The 18,796-nt window shown below is 55.3% G+C and overlaps 1 protein-coding gene across 2 annotated transcripts; it reads left to right on the top strand.

Annotated features, from left to right (window-relative positions):
- Positions 1 to 259: 259 nt before the first annotated feature.
- On the top strand, positions 260 to 17,390 carry PPP1R13L (protein phosphatase 1 regulatory subunit 13 like). Of its 2 annotated transcripts, XM_034986760.1 has the most exons (14): positions 260 to 339; positions 6,242 to 6,318; positions 6,424 to 6,566; positions 6,912 to 7,422; positions 7,513 to 7,611; positions 7,693 to 7,784; positions 8,083 to 8,515; positions 10,058 to 10,512; positions 13,168 to 13,212; positions 13,444 to 13,575; positions 13,682 to 13,815; positions 13,944 to 14,110; positions 15,754 to 15,953; positions 16,802 to 17,390. In XM_034986760.1, exons 2-14 carry the CDS (start codon positions 6,264 to 6,266, stop codon positions 16,838 to 16,840), a joined length of 2,505 nt encoding a protein of 834 aa, XP_034842651.1. In that variant the 5' UTR covers positions 260 to 339; positions 6,242 to 6,263; the 3' UTR covers positions 16,841 to 17,390. The 2 variants fall into 2 exon arrangements, with proteins under 2 accessions (XP_034842651.1, XP_034842650.1); XM_034986759.1 differs by lacking the exons at positions 260 to 339; positions 13,168 to 13,212 and adding an exon at positions 621 to 1,740.
- Positions 17,391 to 18,796: the final 1,406 nt, after the last annotated feature.

Below are 18,796 nucleotides of genomic sequence, written 5' to 3'. Positions count from 1 at the left end.
ACCGGGGGGGGTGGGGCTTCATCCGGGAGCGCCCATGTGGTGCGGGAGCGCGGGGGTGTCGCTCAGGGCCCGCTCGCTCTACGAGCAGAACTGGGGAGAATTTCCACTTGTGCAGAGCAGATAACCCAGGAAGACGTCTTTTCCCGAAAATGTGTTCCCCAAAGCAGCTGCTTGGCTGCTTGGCAGGAGTTAGAGCCTCACCGGGTCCCTGCGGGTATCCCCCCCAATCTCCCAGACATTATTTGCTCCAACGTCGCCTTAAAGGGGCAGCCACATTGGTAGCTCCCAACTCTTAAAGAGACAGGAAGCTCGAGTGGTCTGAGATTCTTAAAGAGACAGGTAAGAGTCTAGGTTGGCAGGGCCGTGCTTTCAGTGTTACAATCCCTTCTTGGGAGGCCCAGATGCCTGGGAAATTCAGAACTTGAGTGGGACAAGTGGGAAAATGGAGAAATGGGATAATTCCTCCGGAGGGCGTGAAGTACCAGCTTAGGGGCGGGGCTTCTGAACTCCTAGGGAGCGGGAAACGTTGGGGGAGGAGCCTGTGGGCCTCGGGGCGGGGCCTCCAGACTCGAGCTAAACACGCGTGGGGCGGTGCGGGCTAGGGGCGGGGTTTGTGGACCAAATGAGACAGATAGATCCCCCCGAGGACTTAGTCTAGTGCGTGGGGGACATTCCCGAAGGCTTGGAGGATGGGAGAGGGGGAAGAAGGCTTGATCAGCTCCCTTTCTCCGCCGGGGTGGGGGGGGGCGCGTGTAAACAGCGGCACGTGGACACAGATTTGGGGTTCGCGTCCACGCCCCTTTCCACAGAGACCGCACCACTTGGGGCAGCGGGCGGAGCCGCGGGACGGCGGCTAGGCAGGGTGACCCGACTGCATTCCTGGCCGGTGTGTCAGCGCCACTTCCCTCCCCCTCTGCCGTGATTTCGGATCCTATTCGAGAATTGGGGCGTCCCCGTTTCTCAGGGTGTGAGCGGCTACCCAGAGCGGAAAGAGGGTCAGGGGAAGGGGACGCGTTCCTTCAGCCGGGGATCACCAGGCAGTTCCCCAGCGTGGGCGAGACACCCGGGCGCCGCCCCTGCGGGCTCCGAACTACAATTCCCAGAGGACGCGAGGAGGGGAGCCGCCCGACGTCCATCGCGGAAGCTGCTGGGGATTGTAGTCCCAGCCTACGACTTTGGACTCAGTTGCTGGGAAAATCTGTAAAGATCCAACCCATCCTTTTTACCGACGGGGAGATCGAGGCTCAGAGACTCGAGGGGATACTGATTTAGCGAGGCTCTCTTCTCGCCTTAGGGGCAGGGCATGTGAGTCTTCCCCAGCCTCTAACCTTCTACCCCTTTGGTGGCGTCCACATCTTTCTAGAAGGGGGAAACTAAGCCTGGAGGGATGGGGCAGGGATTCAGGAGGCTGTCTCCCTCAGTCACCGCGAGGTTAAAGTCGATTCTGTCTACGTGGTCCGGTCGCCCTCGGCTTCCGGACCTCGCCCTTTCTGTCTGTGAAATGGACTTTGGGTGATTCCCAATGGGAACGTCTCCGGCTGCGTACTGCCCCTCCAGGACTACAAGTCCCAAGGTGCTCGAGGCGACCCCTACTCCCCCTCCCCTCCGGACCCGCCTCCCTCCAGCCGGAGTCACGTCGTCTAACCTGTTCCCGGCGCCTGCCCCGCCCCGTCCTGCGCTCCCCGCAGCAGGAGCCGGAGCCGGAGGAAGTCCCCCGGTGCCAGGATCTCCCCGGGATCCGTGAGTTCCACCCCCCTGGGGTCCAGCGGCTCTGGAGGAGGCCGACACCGCGTCCCTGGGAGGGGACTCGGACGCCGAGTCCCAGGGTGGAATTGGGGGTGCGCAGATGCCAGGGTCCTTCGAAGGAAAGAACTCATATTTACTGGGCAAAAGTAAAGGGAACTCTGATGCCTGAGTTCTTGGGATGGAGGGCTCGGACGCCATGGTCCCGGGGAGACGCTGGAGCTGGGACTCCTGAATCCCACGAATTGGGTGTTCTCAGAAGCCTGAGTCTTTGAGGAGAATTGGGGTATCAGATGCCTGAGTCCCGGGTAGAAATGACAAGACTCGGACTGATGGGGCTCTAGAAAGGGCGGCCATCCCTGACGCCCTCCAGCTGCTTTCTCCACCGAGCCTCTAGGTCTCGAGGCAGAATTAGGAGTGGGATGGGGATAGTGGAACTCGGGGCCCTGAAATGTAGCAGGACAAGCCCCCGAGGTCCCTCTGGAGGCTGGGTTCCGGCGCTCCCTACGCTTTCCGGCTTTGGGGTGGGGGCCGGGGGAGGGGGGACCACGGCAGCTCTCCAACCTGCGTGCGGCTGCGAGATCCCCAACATATCATTAACTGGGGCGTCAGACCTGCCTAACCAGAGGAGGGACCTCCACCCCAGGGCGCCCCCTCGTGGGGGCGGGAGCCTCCCATTACCCCTTGGAGGTGGGAGATACTTGGGGTTTGCAGGGGGTTCTAGAACCCAGGGCAGAATTCCAGAAGGTGGGATTGGATTCTGGGAGGCTTGCATGGCTGGGCACTACACAGGCACGACAGAGAGGACAGGGGTAAACTGAGGCTAAGAGGTCACACAGGTAGAGTTGATTAGCGTTTGGCCCCTTCTGAGCAGCTGTCTCGGATAGCAGAGCTGATCAGAGTTTGGCTTCCTCTTTCTTCTGCAGCTGTCTGGGGGACGGGATTCCATCCATTCCCACCAGATTTTCTGACTAACCTCCCCCACTCCTAGGGCTCCACGCCCTGACCCTGAGGTGAGAAATGTCACCTCCACCCCCATCTGTCTGACCTGAGGTACTGTGGGAGATAAGGGAGGGATAGAGGCTAATTCTGGAGGTGTGTGTCTGTCCTTGAAGCGGGGGAGGGCAGGGACTGGCTGTCTCCCCCTTCTCTCCACCCCCATGCGTCATGTGAGGGGATTGAACAAGGGGGTGGGGAAGGCAGGGGGTTCTGATGATAGAGGGAAGAACTTCCTAATTGTCTGGGCTTGAAGGGCATTCGGTGATAGCCTGAGATGAAATTAAAAATAATAACCAACCATGGCTGCCAAGACAGAGCTCACAGCGTGCCAGGCTCAGCGCTGGTAGGTAGATGGTTCCCACTGTCTACAGAGGTCTCAGGCAACTGCCCAAAGGTGGCTTGCTGACTCCACCCCAGGCAATGACTTCTCTCTACTCCACTGGGGAAACTAAGGCTGGAGAGCCCACACCCTGGGCTTTTGCCACCTTCTCTGTGGGATCTTCCAGGGCACATGTACCCCTCTGCCAGAATTTTTGGGCATGACCACGAGCCAGAACTCACTAATGTACAGGGAGAATTTAGGGTTTAGGAAGCTGAGACTCCAGAGGTCAAAACCCAGGGCTTTTAGACTCAGAAAGAGTTGAAAGGGCTCTTTTGGGGAAAAAACAAGATTCCTCTGGGTCTTGAGCCCTCACTGTGTGGTAGATCCTATGTTATCTTAAAGAACAGCCAAGGAAGGTCAGTAATTAAGAATCCTATGTGTGAACTTTATTTGGTGCCCTACGTTGTTCTAAACACTGTACATAAGTTATGTCACTCAAACCTCACACCCTTCTGAGGAGAAGGTACTAATTCTCCCATCATACACACCAGGAAACTGAGGCACAGAGAAACTATATAACCAGGGTAGAGACTTAGAGAGGGGGAAAGCCCTAGCTTGTTCCACAGTCGTCCACAGAGGGGAAAACCAAGTCCCGGAGAGGGTGGGGTCTCTTCCAGCGTCAGTCTGTCCGGACAGAAATGTAGGAGTCCAACCCGGGTATTCCCAGCCTAGCCTGGTGCTCTGTCTCGGTTCCCACTGGGGATGATGATTCCTCCAGGAAGCCCCCGGGATCCTTAACCCCGAAGAACTTGCTTGGCCTGGCCGTGTGCACGAGTCCGGGGGACCGAGAGTTAGGGGTGGAGGGGAAGGGGAGGAATGGGAGCTGGGGTTAGAGGGTACCCAGGGGTGGACTAGAGCCCGCAGGAGGGGGAGCGGGAGCTGGAGGTGCAGGGCTGAGGCCTGGGAACGGAGGCGCGGCCCGCGCCGCCCCTGCGCCCCGCCCTTGCGCCCCGCCCGGCCCCGCTCCCCTGCCGCGGGAGGTGAGGCACCTGCCCAGGCCCGCAGCGCATTCCCGGGGTCTGAGCTCAGGCGCTGTCCGCCCGTGGGCCGTGACCCGGAGCGCCCCCTCGTGGCCCCGACAACCCCTCTGCCCGCGCCAGCCCTGGGAGGGCCCCACGCCCAGCCTTGGCATTTCCTTAGAGCCAGAAGATGTCAGCGTGGGATCGGAGAGTCTTAGAAATTTGGGAACCCTGAAATCCCCCGAAAGAACATCTCGCTGCCAGAATGCTGGCACCGGAGGCTGCATAGAATTGTTCGTTTTCCTATTTTAACAGACGCAGAGTGTTTCCTGTGTATCTGAGCTTCTAAAAGCCCCGAGTTCTGATTCCTGGAGTCCATACTTTCTGAGGCCTGAATTCTCAGAGCCTTAATTCCTCTTGCACCTTCTGGCCAGTTGGATCCTCACTATAGTCCATAGCTTCATTTTACAGATCAAGAGGCACTCTTGTCAGGGTCAGTGGTGCCACCAGATTTGAACCCTGGAAGTCTGGCTCCTTACTTGTGATCTTACCCACTCCCCTGACCGTGCATTCAGCTAGACTTTTAGGGCAGCGGAATCCTGGGATAGATAGAACATGGTGCAGGAAGATGGAGAAATCGAAGCTAGCAAAACTGGAGAATTCTAGAATGTTCCAAAGATAGAATCTTGGACTCAGAACTTTTGGACAGGAGACTCCCAAGCTGAGAGTTTTAGGCTCTGTAGAGCTTTAATAACAACCTCAAAGTCCTTAAAATTTCAGAATCTAGGCCTCTGAGCGATTGAAGAGGCCTCTTAGAATTGCTGATTTGCCTCCTCCTTTCACTGTTGGGGAAACTGAGGCCCGAGGAGTGAATGGGACTTGTTGCCCAAGGTCACACGCTCCCAGCACACCCAAATGAACCACCAGCCCCAACAGGTTCTGTTCCGAGGCTTCCCAGACAGAGGCCAGAATCAGCATGTCCCAGGCTGCCCCGCTGCCCACGCCTGCACCTCCAAAGCTAAGCGGTTGGTGCAGCCTGGGGAGGTGGCCGAGGTGGCGGGCGTGGTGGCTACCATGGGGATGGGGATGGTGCTGGCTTGACTGGTTCCTTGTGGCCTGGCTCCTTCCCACTGAGCCAGTGACCACAGCAGCCCAGCCACCCCCAGCCACCTCCCTGTTCTTCCTGTGAACACTGGGTCCCCATGAACAAGGTCGACTCTGGGGAGAGGAAGCTGAGTGGTCCCTGCCCTCTGGGACTCTTCCAAGTCTGGTCGAGGTGACCTAGACTAACAAGTTGGATCCAGGTGTGAAACCTAATACTGCCGACTCCTTGCAAGCTGATCTTGAACAAATAGTTCTTAGCCCCATTTTTTTGCCTGCTACTGTGACTTTGACCATTAAATGTGGTATCGGATGCAAGCCTTTGGCACAGTTCTAGGAGGCCGTGGCCCCTCAGTTAATAGTTGTTATTTTATTTCATTATCCCCTCAAGCAACTATCACAGGCACACAGTAGGCAACACAATTATTATTTTTAAAAATATATCCCTAGTGGGGCCCCTGGGTGGCTCAGTCAGTTAAGCATCTGCCTTTGGCTCAGGTCATGATCCCAGTGGTCCCGGGGTCGAGTGCTAAGTCGGCCTCCCTGCTTGGCAGCCTGCTTCTCCCTCTGCTTCTGCTGCTTCCCCTGCTTGTGCGCACGTGTGCTCGCTCTCTCTCTCTAAAAAATACATAAAATCTTCAAAAAAATTAAAAGATCCCTAACATAAAAGAAATGATATCCCTAACATCTAGCATAGGGTCTCCTGGCCCTAGTAGGCACTCAGTAGTTGATAGTTACTTTTGCCTCCTTTGTTCCCCCAAATGCCTGGCACACAGTAGGTAATCAGTGCATAATTGTTGAAGGAGTGATTCAAGGCTTATTAGGACTGACCTAGAAAGACGGACAAGGAGCTACGTAAAGAGAGTGAATTGTCCAGAGGCATCCAGGAGGATTTGAAGGAGTGGGCATTTTCCAGCCAGGGAAGTGGAGGGGCATAGTGCTTCCACTGGAAGGAGCTAGGAGAGTCAAGGCTCTGTCTGTCTGCTCTACGACCCCTGGTTCCCTGGGGGCGGGGTCTGAGAAGGCTTCCCACCCACCCACCCACACACCTCCGCAGGCGCCCCGCTTCCGCCGGCACCATGGACAGCGAGGCATTCCAGAGCACGAGGGACCTTCTGGACCTGAACTTCCAGTGTGAGCTGGGGTAGGGGGCGGGGCTTGCCCCGGAGAGGCCCTCAAGGGTAGAGGCGGGGCGCTGCCCGGAGGCCCGGGTCCTTACCGCTACTCCCACCTGCCCAGCTCTGGCCATGAAGCACATGGACCTGAAGCAGATGGAGCTGGACACAGCGGCGGCCAAGGTGGACGAACTGACCAAACAGCTGGAGTCGCTGTGGTCAGACTCGCCCACGCCTCCCGGCTCACAGGCTGGAGCCCCACCTAGGGTGAGCCTACTCGCCTCGGTCCCCACCTTGGCCCCCAAAGCCAGCTTCTTTCTGCCTGGGGTTCTGCCCCATTGGGTTGTACAGGCCGTGGGCTATTTAAGAGCACTTGAAAGAGGGGACCAGTATAAATGGACATCTCACAGGACCCTTGGAAGAAAAGGGTCTTTTTCTAAGAGGCAGAAGGACACCGTACCGGCTAGCCTCAGCCCTGATTTCAGGGCTCCCTATGCCTGACTCTCCGCCCCGGTCCAACTCCCCTAGGTTAACTTCCGATGACCTCTTTTGATCTACTAACCCCCCTCCTAATGTCTCCTTTGACCCCTCAATGTCCCGGCCTCCCCACAGTTGTCCCGGTACAGCTCCAGCCCGGTCCCCGAGCCCTTCAGCAGCCGCGGGTCTCCCCGGAAGGTGGCCACCGACGGTGCAGACACCTCGTTCGGACGCTCCGAGAGCGCCCCAGCTTTGTACCCCTACAGCCCGCTGTCCCCTAAAGGCCGGCCCTCGTCACCGCGCACCCCGCTCTACCTGCAGCCGGATTCCTACGGCAGCCTGGACCGCGCGCCCTCGCCCCGGCCCCGCCCCTTCGATGGCACAGGCAGTTCCCTCGGCCGTGCGCCCTCCCCGCGGCCCGGATCGGGCCCGCTCCGCCAGCAGGGTCCCCCCACGCCCTTCGACTTCCTGGGCCGCGCTGGTTCCCCGCGGGGCAGCCCCCTGGCCGAGGGGCCCCAGGCCTTCTTCCCCGAGCGCGGGCCCTCGCCACGCCCCCAGACTTCAGCCTACGATGCGCCAGTGGCCTTTGGGAGCCCCCTCCTGGGCGCGGGCGGTAGCGCTTTCGCCCCACCTCTGCGCGCTCAAGGTGAACGAGGGGGCCTCCTTTGGGGGGGTGGGAAGGATGCAGGCCTGGGACCAGTCTCCCGGTACATCCCGATTCGCCACCTCTCCCTAGACGACTTAACGCTGCGCCGGCGGCCCCCCAAAGCCTGGAATGAGTCTGACCTGGACGTGGCATACGAGAAGAAACCTTCACAGACAGCGAGCTACGAACGTGAGTGGTAGGAGGCTGGGGGCAGGGGGGGGGGGAGCCAGGAGAGGCAGCCCCCAGACCCTAATGATTCCCGCCTCGCAGGCCTGGACGTCTTCTCGCGGCCTGCTTCGCCAGGCCTGCAGCTGTTACCCTGGAGAGAGAGCAGCCTGGATGGGCTGGGGGCCACCAGCAAGGTGAGGGGTGGCTGGGGAGGAGGCTGGTGGGCAGGGGCCGGCAGTGCGGTCAGGACCACCTCCCATTCCTGGCTGCACCCCCAGTCTCCGTGCCCTCCACCCCAGGCTCTTCCTTTTTTATCCTAGATTTCCACCCCCTCCCTGACTCCCTTTGCCTCACTCCCTCTGGTTTCCCTCACCTTCTCTCCCTTCTTGACCTTTTGTCCTTACCTCCTTCCCCCTCCTCCTTTATCATTCCCTCTGCCTAACTTCCTCCCACCTGAGCCCCTTCTTTCCTCCTTCCCTCTTTCTCCCCCAGGACAACCTCACCAGCGCCACTCTGCCCCGCAATTACAAGGTCTCGCCTCTGGCCAACGACAGGCGATCTGATGTGGGCAGCTACCGCAGATCGCTGGGCTCCGCGGGGCCATCAGGCACTTTGCCCCGCAGCTGGCAGCCTGTCAGCCGCATCCCCATGCCCCCTTCCAGCCCCCAGCCCCGCGGTGCCCCGCGCCAGCGCCCCATCCCCCTCAGCATGATATTCAAGCTGCAGAATGCCTTCTGGGAGCATGGGGCCAGCAGGGCCATGCTCCCTGGCTCCCCCATCTTCTCCCGAGCACCACCACCTAAGCTGCCTCCCCAGCCCCAGGCACCTCCTCAGCCCCAGCTGCCCCCTCAGCCCCAGCTTCCTCCCCAGCCTCAACCCCCTGCCCCGCAACCTCCCCAACAGACTTGGCCCCCTGTGAGCGAAGGTGAGTCAGCACTGGGGGGCCCAGAGGGCTGCTTAGAGGGAGGACAAATGGCTGGGGACCAGAACAGCTGGGGGAGCCATCACAGCCAGACATTGTCCCTGTAGAGAGCAAGGCTACAGGAGCTTGGGAATTTGCTCAGGAGCTAGGTATAGCACGGTGGTTAAGCATGGACCCTGAATCAGACTGCCTGGCTCCATGCTGTGTGACCTTGGACAAGTCACTTAACCTCTCTGGACCTCAGTTTCCTTGAGTGTAAAAGGTGATAGAGCCCGTCTTACTGATTATGGTATTAGATTATTTAATCCATATAAAGTCGTTGAAGTAGGGTCCGACGTGTAGGAAGATCTCAATAGCTATTATATTGGTTATAACAATTATTAATATGTTTGTGTGCGTGAGACCAGCACAGGGCCTAGAGTTAAAACAAAATGGGTTTTGAGCCCCTCTCCACCGCTGACTTGCTGTATGACTCAGGATAAATTAGCTAACCTATCTGAACTTCTGTTTTGTCATCTGTGAAAAGAGATTAATAATATCTACCTCATAGATTGTGAGGAACATTCAATGAAATAACTTGTGTAGAGAGTGATCATTACTGTTTTTACCTGCTTTAGAAGCTCTGATAGAGAGAAATAAGACCAAGAGACCATCAGGCACCAGGACTCTAGTCCCAGCAAGAGTATTCTTTTTTTTTTTTTTTTTTAAGATTTTATTTATTTATTTGACAGAGACACAGTGAGAGAGGGAACACAAGCAGGGGGAGTGGGAGAGGGAGAAGCAGGCTTCCTGCTGAGCAGGGAGCCCGATGTGGGGCTCGATCCCAGAAGCCTGGGATCATGACCTGAGCCGAAGGCAGGTGCTTAACGACTGAGCCACCCAGGCGCCCCCCAGCAAGAGTATTCTGCCTGAGAGGGTAGGCAAGGAAGTTCTTAGAATCTCAGCAAGTGGGGCACCTGGGTGGCTCCGTTGGTTAAGCGTCTGCCTTCGGCTCAGATCATGATCTCAGGGTCCTGGGATCGAGCCCCGCATCAGGCTCCCTGCTCCACGGGAAGCCTGCTTCTCCCTCTCCCTCTCCCCCTGCTTGTATTCCCTCTCTCGCTGTGTCTCTCTCTGTCAAAGAAATAAATAAAATCTTTAAAAAAAGAATATCAGCAAGTCAAGGCAATCTGATGGGAGGAGCACAAGATTCAGAAGTCAGGGGGACCAGAGTACAAATCGCATTGGCTTTGGGCAACTGACTTCCCCTCTCTGACGCTCAGCTTCCCTGTCTGTAATAAGGAAGTGATAGCAGTAGCTCCCTCACAAGGTAGTGGTGAGAATTCAGTAAGGCAGGCACGTGCTAAGTGCTTGATGAATGGGAGACGTCACAATCATATATTATTCACAGCCCATGGAAAGTAGCACAGAGAGAGCAAGGAACTGCCCTGAGGTCACACAGCAAATCGGATGCTGGCTACGGGTCAGGAAGTTGTGGACTTGGAGAGGGGAGTCTTGGGGTTCTCCCAGGGACCCATTCTCTGATGGGTTCCTTGTTCCTTCTAGGCCTGCCCAAGCCTCCCCCTGAGCTGGAGCCCGAGCCGGAGCTCGAGGGGCTGCTACCGCCAGTGCTGGAGGCTGGTGACGCAGATGAAGGCGTCGTAACCCGGCCCCTGAGCCCCACGAGGCTGCAGCCGGCACTGCCCCCCGAGGCTCAGTCAGTGCCCGAGCTGGAGGAGGTGGCGCGAGTGCTGGCGGAGATACCGCGGCCCCTCAAACGGAGGGGCTCCATGGAGCAGAGCCCGGCGGTAGCCCTGCCCCCCACCCACAAGAAGCAGTACCAGCAGATCATCAGCCGCCTCTTCCATCGTCACGGCGGGCCTGGGGGGCCTGAGCCCGAACTGTCGCCCATCAGTGAGGGATCCGAAGCGAGGGCAGGGCCCCCTGCTCCTGCCCCACCGGCTCTCATCCCACCCCTGGCCCTGCCCCAGATCAGCCCACCAGAGCAGCTGCAGAGCATGGTACGTAATACAGGAGCACACGGGGCTCTATTAGCACATGGAAGCGCCCCTTCCCTTTTAGGACAGGACCTGGAAATTGCACCCATCACATCTGCCTCTTCCAAGGGGTCAGGAACCCGGCTGCAAGGGAGGCTGGGAAATGTAGTCTTTTTAATCTAGGTGTTGCCTGGGTTCTGAAGACAGGGAGAATGTCTAGGGAGAGGCATTCACAAGTCTTGGCCACACAGAGACTCTCTCTGCTCTCCCCGCCCGCCCCCCCCAATAACCAGCCCTCAAGGGCATCTCTTCAGGAATCTTGGAGTCTTACCACCCGGAAATGAGTGTGTCAGTGGGTTTCTTCCAGGACCTGAAAAGCCTGCCTGAATCGAGACAGTCACCATTTCTCTCCCCAGCTGCTGCACGGTCTCTCATGTCCGCCTTCTCTGGGGATCGCTCCCTCCCCTCAGACCTCAGCAAGCCTGTGCCATGGCTAGAAGTGGCGACTCAAAATGACCTCTCACTTCAGGCCCATGGTGTCCCCTGGTGCTGTTCAGAGCTGCTTTCATTCAGAATTGCAAGAGCAAGTCTCTGACCTCTGAGGCTGTGGGCGTTGTGATAAAGGGCACCAGCTGCAGAACTAGGCTGCCTGGTTCATATCCCAGCTGCATGGCATGCATCAGCTGTGCGACCTTGTTGTGCAAGACACTTAGCCGCTCTGGGCCTCGGTGTCTTCATCTGTAAAATGGGGATGAGAATAACCATAGGATTGCTGTGAACATTAAGTATATGAATATAGTGCTCAGAATAGTGCTTGGCGCTTAATTGTTAACCACTATTATTCTTGTTAGCATTTGACCAGGGGGTGGTCGCCTTCTAAACTTGCTCCAGTCCCTGTGTCTTGGCTGGGGGTGGGTGGTGTCTATGGAACAGTCCTGTTCTCTCGGTGTGGATGGACGGAGAGAGGCGAACAATTTCCAGGGAAGAAGCAGGGGCCAGGTACTGACACCCAAAATGCCTATTCCCAAGCCCTCCTAAAGTTGGAGCCAGGAAATGTTGAGACCCAGGATCTTGAAATCAAGAACAGAAGAATGAAATCACCTTATAGAATCACAAAGTCCTGGCCATAAAGAAACTTGAAAATTCACAGAATTCAAGAATTAAATCCTGTTCTCAGTCTCAGAGCAGTGAACCTTCAGAATCCTGAAGAGCCGGAGTTTCAAAGAACAGGATCTTAGAATTTAAAAGTTAGTGACACCGACTGTGGTTATTAAGTGATCTGTGAAGTCACCAAAACTGAAAATTAAAGACTCTTCTCATTTGAATCTGAAAATTACAGATTAGTGCACTAATATGTTGAAATACAGAATTCTGTTTTATTATTTTTTTTAAAGATTTTATTTATTTATTTGAGAGAGAGAATGAGATAGAGAGAGCATGAGAGGGTGGAGGGTCAGAGGGAGAAGCAGACTCCCTGCTGAGCAGGGAGCCTGATGCGGGACTCGATCCCGGGACTCCAGGATCATGACCTCAGCCAAAGGCAGTCGCTTAACCAACTGAGCCACCCAGGCGCCCAAGTTTTATTATTATTATTATTTTTTAAAGATTTTATTTATTTATTTATTTGACAGAGAGAGACACAGTGAGAGCAGGAACACAAGCCGGGGGAGTGGGAGAGGGAGAAGCAGGCTTCCTGCAGAGCAGGGAGCCCGATGTGGGACTTGATCCCAGGACCCTGGGATCATGACCTGAGCTGAAGGCAGACGCTTAACTACTGAGCCACCCAGGTGCCCTTTTATTATTTTTTTAAAGATTATTTTTTTTTAAGTAATCTCTACACCCATCATGGGGCTTGAACTCACAGCCCCAAGATCAAGAATCTCATGCTGTACCAACTGTGCCAACCAGAATTGTATTGTAAATGAACATTTTCCACTAGAAAAGAATACACAAACACCATAGTAACTAGGAGGAAATAGAAAAAAAGAATAAAGAGGCCAAAAATCACGGCACTCAGAACCATGATTAACATTTTAAGTATCTCCTTCCAATCTGTCGGAATGAAATTCTAACCATAAAACATTAAAGTTCCCAATCATAGAATCTTGGGAATGCAGCATCTTGGGTCTTCAGCAATTTGACATGGCATAACTTAGCATTCCTGGACTCACAACAATATTGGAAATTTGAAATAGCTGAACCTCAGAGAATTTTGAAATCCGTGGCTCTTGGGATCTTCAAATTCCGGGATCTTGAAATCATCGACATCAAAGACCAGAATCACAAAAATGCTACATGCTCCGAATAAATGAATCTGGTAGGAGGACCCATGAACATCAAAAATAAGAAAACACAAGAAATTAAAAAAGAAAGAAAGAAAACACAAGGAATAATAGGCTAAATAATCTCATTCCATACATCTGGAATTAACATTCCAGAAGAAGCAGGGGCCAGGTACTGACACCCAAAATGCCTATTCCCAAGCCCTCCTAAAGTTGGAGCCAGGAAATGTTGAGATCCAGGATCTTGAAATCAAGAACAGAAGAATGAAATCACCTTATAGAATCACAGTTTGTCGTGTGTGTTTCACAGTATTTATGTTTTATAAAAACAGTAAGACTGAGGACGGGTTGAATAATCTGGCTTCTATGAATCATCAACTCATCAGGTTCCTTTCAGGTCTCAGGGGCCAAGATCCTATACTCACCAGATTCCCTGACTGTCGTAAGTAATCAAAGGCTATAGAACTAAGGCATCCCCTTCCCCATGGCCGTCTGGACTCAGGCTCTGTACTTCCCTGCCTTCCAATCCCAGCCCTACCTCTGCCTAGTTGGTTGAACTGGGGCGGCTGCCGCCGGGTCCCTGAACCTCTGTTTTCCTCTGTAAGTAATGGGTATATTAACGATCCCCCCAAGTCACTGAAGCCCACCCCCACCCCCTGCCCTGTCCCCCCAGGAGATGCGCTCGGTGCTGCGGAAGGCGGGCTCCCCGCGCAAGGTCCGCCGCGCGCGCCTCAACCCGCTTGTGCTCCTGCTGGACGCCGCGCTGACCGGGGAGCTGGACGTGGTGCAGCAGGCGGTGAAGGAGGTGCGCGCTGCCAAAGCGCAGGGCAGGCGCGGGGGGCCGGGGGGTGGCGGCGGACGCGGGATGGCCGCCGCTGGGGACTGAGCCTCCGCGTCCCCCTCCCACCCAGATGAACGACCCGAGCCAGCCCAACGAGGAGGGCATCACCGCCCTGCACAACGCCATCTGCGGCGCCAATTACCCCATCGTGGACTTCCTCATCGCGGCCGGCGCCAACGTCAACTCCCCCGACAGCCACGGCTGGTGAGCTCTGACCCTGACCCGTGCGGGGCGGGGCGCGGGGCGGGGCGCGGGGCGGGGCGCGGGGCGGGGCGCGGGGCGGGGCACCAGCGGGCGAATGCGCGGCCACCCACGCACGCCTCCACGCCTAGGACACCGTTGCACTGCGCGGCGTCGTGCAACGACACGGCCATCTGCACGGCGCTGGTGCAGCATGGCGCAGCAATCTTCGCCACCACGCTCAGTGACGGAGCCACCGCCATCGAGAAGTGCGACCCCTACCGTGAGGGTTACGCTGACTGCGCCACTTACCTGGCAGGTGCGAGGCACGCCTCTGGGGGAGGGAGGAGGTCGTGGGGACTGGGCCGCCCAGCTGGCAGTTGCGGAGAGGGAGGCGGCAGATTGCGGGTCGCGGGAGAGAGGACGCGGGGGCTGTACCAATCAAGTGGCAGGATCACAGAGGAAGGGCGGCGGGATGGACCACCTGCGGGGGAGGGGGACAGGGCGTCCCAGCTGGCAGGTGCAAGCGGGCTGTGTGGGGTGAGCAGACTGCCGACCTCGAGGGATGGGGGGAACGGGCACTGTGCCATGCAAACTGGACACCTGTAGGGAGAAGAGAGGTCTTGGGAGATTGCACTGTTCCCCTGCTTTCTCACCTGCGGGCGTGGGGAGTTGGCCGTTCCATTGATAGCACTTACCGGGCATAGGGCTGGGCAGGTGGGCCGTGCTCCGTGTGGGAGACACAGGGCCACACACCTGGCAGGGTAGCAGGCCATGGCTTCTGGGGAGGGGCTTGGGGACTCTTCCACTTGAGGGGATACACGAGGCTTCCCTTATGGGGGGAGGGAGCAGATCACCTAACCAGGTGATGGGAGGAAGTAGGTAGCCTGTACCAAGGGCTTGTCCGTATTACACACCTGGGGTGGGTGGGCAAACTGTATCATAGGGTGGGGTTAGGAACATCACAGAGCTGGAGTGAGTTAGGCTCTAGGATCGCGGTGGGGGGGACAATGTTCTAGGGCCACACAAGAGCCTGCTGTGCCACCTAATGGCAGGAACTGGACGAGAGCCTTGGGGCTTCTGGGTGAGCAGGGGTAGACAGGGACTGCACCACTGGGGCACGAAATAGACTGTAAGCTTCGGGGAGGGGCATTGGGCCCTTACACATTTGTACAGGGAGGGGGAGCCTATGAGATGTGGAGCTTGGACTGTTCTGTCTGCCTCCGACATGGAGAGTTCTGTGAGGGTCAAGTAGAGGTTGGACACCCGACCTGGCTGGGAAGGGAGCAGGAACCGGAACCCGGTGGACTAAAACCACTGGAGAGAGGGAACAGGGTGGACTGTACCATTTGGAAGGGGGAGGGGCTAAATTCTTGATGGAAATATTACCACTTAACGGGGCGGGGGTGGGGGATGGGCTGTACCCTCTGGAGAAGTTATTGCATCCTCTGGAGATTTTGTCACTTGGGGAGGGGGAAGCAATGTGGATTCACCATCTGGGAAGGGGGAGGGGGGAGCACTTAGGGGGAGGCGGGGGAAGGGCTGTACCATCGGAAGGAGGGGTTGAGATTAGAAACTGTACAGCTTGGGGGGCCGGGGGAGGCGGTATGCAGCCGACCGCACCTCTGGGAGTGACACAGGGACTGGATGATGTCCATGAGGGGATGGGGACCACTGACCCTGCCTCGGGGGTTGGAGGCCCAAGTTTGATGCACCCTGATGTTCTCGAATTCCAGAGACTGCCAGTCCCTGGCAGGTGACTCCAGCTTTGGCACCCCTCTCCAGACAGGGGTACACACCTTTGCAGGTGGCTCATCCCTCAGCTGTGTGTATGTGTGGGCGGGATGCCACATCCCAGGGCCTGTCCCTGTCCTCAGCGTGTCTTGTGTCCCTGAGTGTTCTAACCCCTCCACCCCCCACCCCCAACCGGGTGTTCAGAATCTCTGCCCGTTTATGTTTCAGATGTGGAGCAGAGCATGGGGCTGATGCACAACGGGGTGGTGTATGCCCTCTGGGACTACAGCGCGGAGTTTGGGGACGAGCTGTCCTTCCGCGAGGGCGAGTCAGTCACCGTGCTGCGGAGGGACGGACCCGAGGAGACGGACTGGTGGTGGGCCTCTCTACATGGCCAGGAGGGCTATGTACCCCGTAACTACTTCGGGGTGAGCCTGGAAGAGATATATATTGTAACAGCGTCCTGGGGCTATTTGGGGAAAGGGGTTGATTCTGGGAAAAAGAGGAGCAAAAGGGACAGTCCACACTGGGGGAAAGGGAGGTCAGAAGAATCCATTATGGGTTGTGGGGAGATGAGGACCTTACAGTTGGGGGAGAAAGAGCCCCTTCCTGGTGGTACTTTGTGGGGAACTCACTGCCTTACTAGTTATTTGATGGGTTCATGCTCAGTCAAATATTTTTTATCATCCCTAGTTATATTACTGGGGAAGCAAGGAAGAATGTATTTTAGCCAAGGGAAGCCGTGAAGAATCCCATTTTAGTAACCGAGGGGAAGTTAAAGAATTGTGTATTACTGGTGTAGTGGTGAGGAACCTATGTTACACTGCAGGGGGCAGGGAGAGGAGGAATCCATTATTAAAATGATGGTAGAATTGAGGGAGGTTGTACTAGGTTAAGGGAAGAGACCAGAAGATCCCATTATATTCCTAGGGGAGAAGATTCTTTTAGTTTGGGGATGGGCGGCGGTGGGTCTCAACGAGACAGTCATGGTGGTAGGGAGAAGCAGGTGTTTCTTTCATGGCAGTATGGAAGACTTGGAAAACTCAATTTCATCAACTGGGCTGCTGAGTCTAAGGCTCCATGTGGTGCTTGGTTGTGACAGGGGCCTTGGGGATTCTGGAGTGATTTGGGAGTCAGCTGAAGGAGTCTGTTAGGAAGGGAGGGGAGGATGGAAACAGCCCACCTATTTGGGGGTGGATTAGGTGACTCCATTAAAGTTGGGGGTGGGATGAAAGAGTGAGAGTTCCTGGCGTCTAAAGATCCTGCCTTCCCTCAGCTCTTTCCCAGGGTGAAGACTCAGAGGAATAAGGTCTAGCTGCACAGAAGGACGTTGCCAAGGGAGGCAGGAGGGAGCAGCCTTGCCTTTGCCCCAGACCTCTCCCTCAGTAACTGCTGCATCTCCTTGGGCCCCAAGCCTACAGGGTTGGGGTCCTCACCTCCAGCTCTCTGCTTCCCTGGAAGCCCAAGGAGAAGGAGAAGCTCAGCCTTGCATTTAGAAACTGCCTTAGCCATGGGAGATCACCTTGAAGCTGGGAATCATTGGAGGCAAGAGACTCCCCCCATCTTCCTCCATTTGCCAAATCAGATCCCGTCCAAAGTGCCTCCCACTCCTACTGCCAACCCCTCCCACCCCTTCAAAACAAGCCAACACACCATCCTAGGGGAGCCTGGGATGTGTCACCTCCACTGGATTTCCCTGGGAGTCACCTCTGCCCCCATCTCTCCAGGGCTGGGTGAGACACACTGGTCTCCCAGCTCTCCCCAGTCAAGTGCCTTCACCCAGTGCTGGTTTTATAACCAAATGGGGACACTTTCCCTTATAAATAAAGGTAGTTTGCACCAAAATTGACTTCCCTCTCTTTGGATCCCCCTCTGACCTAATAAGTGCTCGTCACCCTTATGAGTTCGGAGTTCGACAAACCAGTTTTTTTTTTTTAAAGATTTTATTTATTTATTTGAGAGAGAGAATGAGATAGAGAGAGAGCATGAGAGGGGGGAGGGTCAGAGGGAGAAGCAGACTCCCCGCCGAGCAGGGAGCCTGATGCGGGACTCGATCCAGGGACTCCAGGATCATGACCTGAGCCGAAAGCAGTCGCTTAACCAACTGAGCCACCCAGGCGCCCCACGACAAACCAGTTTTAAGGAAGCCCCTTTCTAAGGGATTTCTGTCATGTAAATCCAATACTTCCTCTTGCAAACACACCTGTTTTTTGTGTGTTTTTTTTTTTATGGGAGGAGAGTTTTTTGTTTTTTTGGTAGTGTCTTGATCTTTTTTCATGTTTTGGATTCTTTATGTCTTTAAACATTTTAAGCTTATCTTATAGTATATGTATGATAATTCTATCATCTGAAGTTTGGGGCCATCTACTTTTATAATTTGCTGTGTCTGCTGGTTCTCACTCATGGTGGATTTTTTCCTCGTGTGTGTTGAAATCATGGATTGGGAGACCGTCTTGGACAAGGCTTTATCTTCCTGAAATCCAGGTGGCCTTGTTGAGGGTATGACCCTGAAGAGTGACTTTCCTTTGCTTCTGCCCCACTTCTTTATTGTGTAAACTGATTTTTGGTAAAGCACAGGCATATATCTCCTCTGTGTATTTCTTTCTTTTTTTTTTTTTTTAAGATTTTATTTATTTGACAGAGACACGGCGAGAGAGGGAACACAAGCAAGGGGAGTGGGAGAGGGAGAAGCAGGCTTCCCGCGGAGCAGGGAGCCCTATGTGGGGCCCGATCCCAGGACCCTGGGATCATGACCTCAGCCGAAGGCAGATGCTAAATGACTGAGCCACCCAGGTGCCCCTGACCTGCTATTTCTTGATAGCCAATTGTAGACATTCTCTACTGATGCTTGAGCTCATGCAGCCACCACTTTCCCTCTCCCAATGAAATCATGTCATAATTTTTATATCAGTCAATAGTTTTTACAGTGTGATACGTAAATGTTTTTACTGTAGAGCCTTGTAATATACTAGCATTTTCTTTCTCATACAAACTTCCAAATTTTTGAGAATTAATAATTACCTTTGTCACATGCTTAATTTTATATGTATTTTTCAAATGTTCCATGGGATCATCCATACTCCTATCAGTTCACAAGCTTTGTTTCTTTTTTTCCCTCCCTCTTGAAGTCTTCTCTCTTACTTTAATCTGGGCCTGCTGCTCTCTAGGCCTGTGCTAAGCTTTCCTGGGATATCCCCGAGTTGGACACTATTTCCTGGATCCCATGTCTTTGTCTTACTTGGTTGACTCTTCATTTTGGTGGAGCACATCC

The sequence above is a fragment of the Mirounga leonina genome, unplaced genomic scaffold, assembly GCF_011800145.1.
Source record: "Mirounga leonina isolate KUSES-001 unplaced genomic scaffold, KU_Mleo_1.0 Mir_376, whole genome shotgun sequence".
NCBI lineage: Eukaryota > Metazoa > Chordata > Mammalia > Carnivora > Phocidae > Mirounga > Mirounga leonina.
This window is presented reverse-complemented; position numbering and strand designations above follow the sequence as displayed.

Bases quoted from the DNA above. Each gene is read 5' to 3' on its own strand.
- PPP1R13L (XM_034986759.1), top strand. From the start codon at position 1,523: ATGGGAACGTCTCCGGCTGCGTACTGCCCCTCCAGGACTACAAGTCCC. The intron at 10,513-13,443 runs GTACGTAATACA...CTGTCCCCCCAG, and splicing joins CAGAGCAGCTGCAGAGCATG to GAGATGCGCTCGGTGCTGCG. The intron at 13,816-13,943 runs GTGAGCTCTGAC...CTCCACGCCTAG, and splicing joins TCCCCCGACAGCCACGGCTG to GACACCGTTGCACTGCGCGG.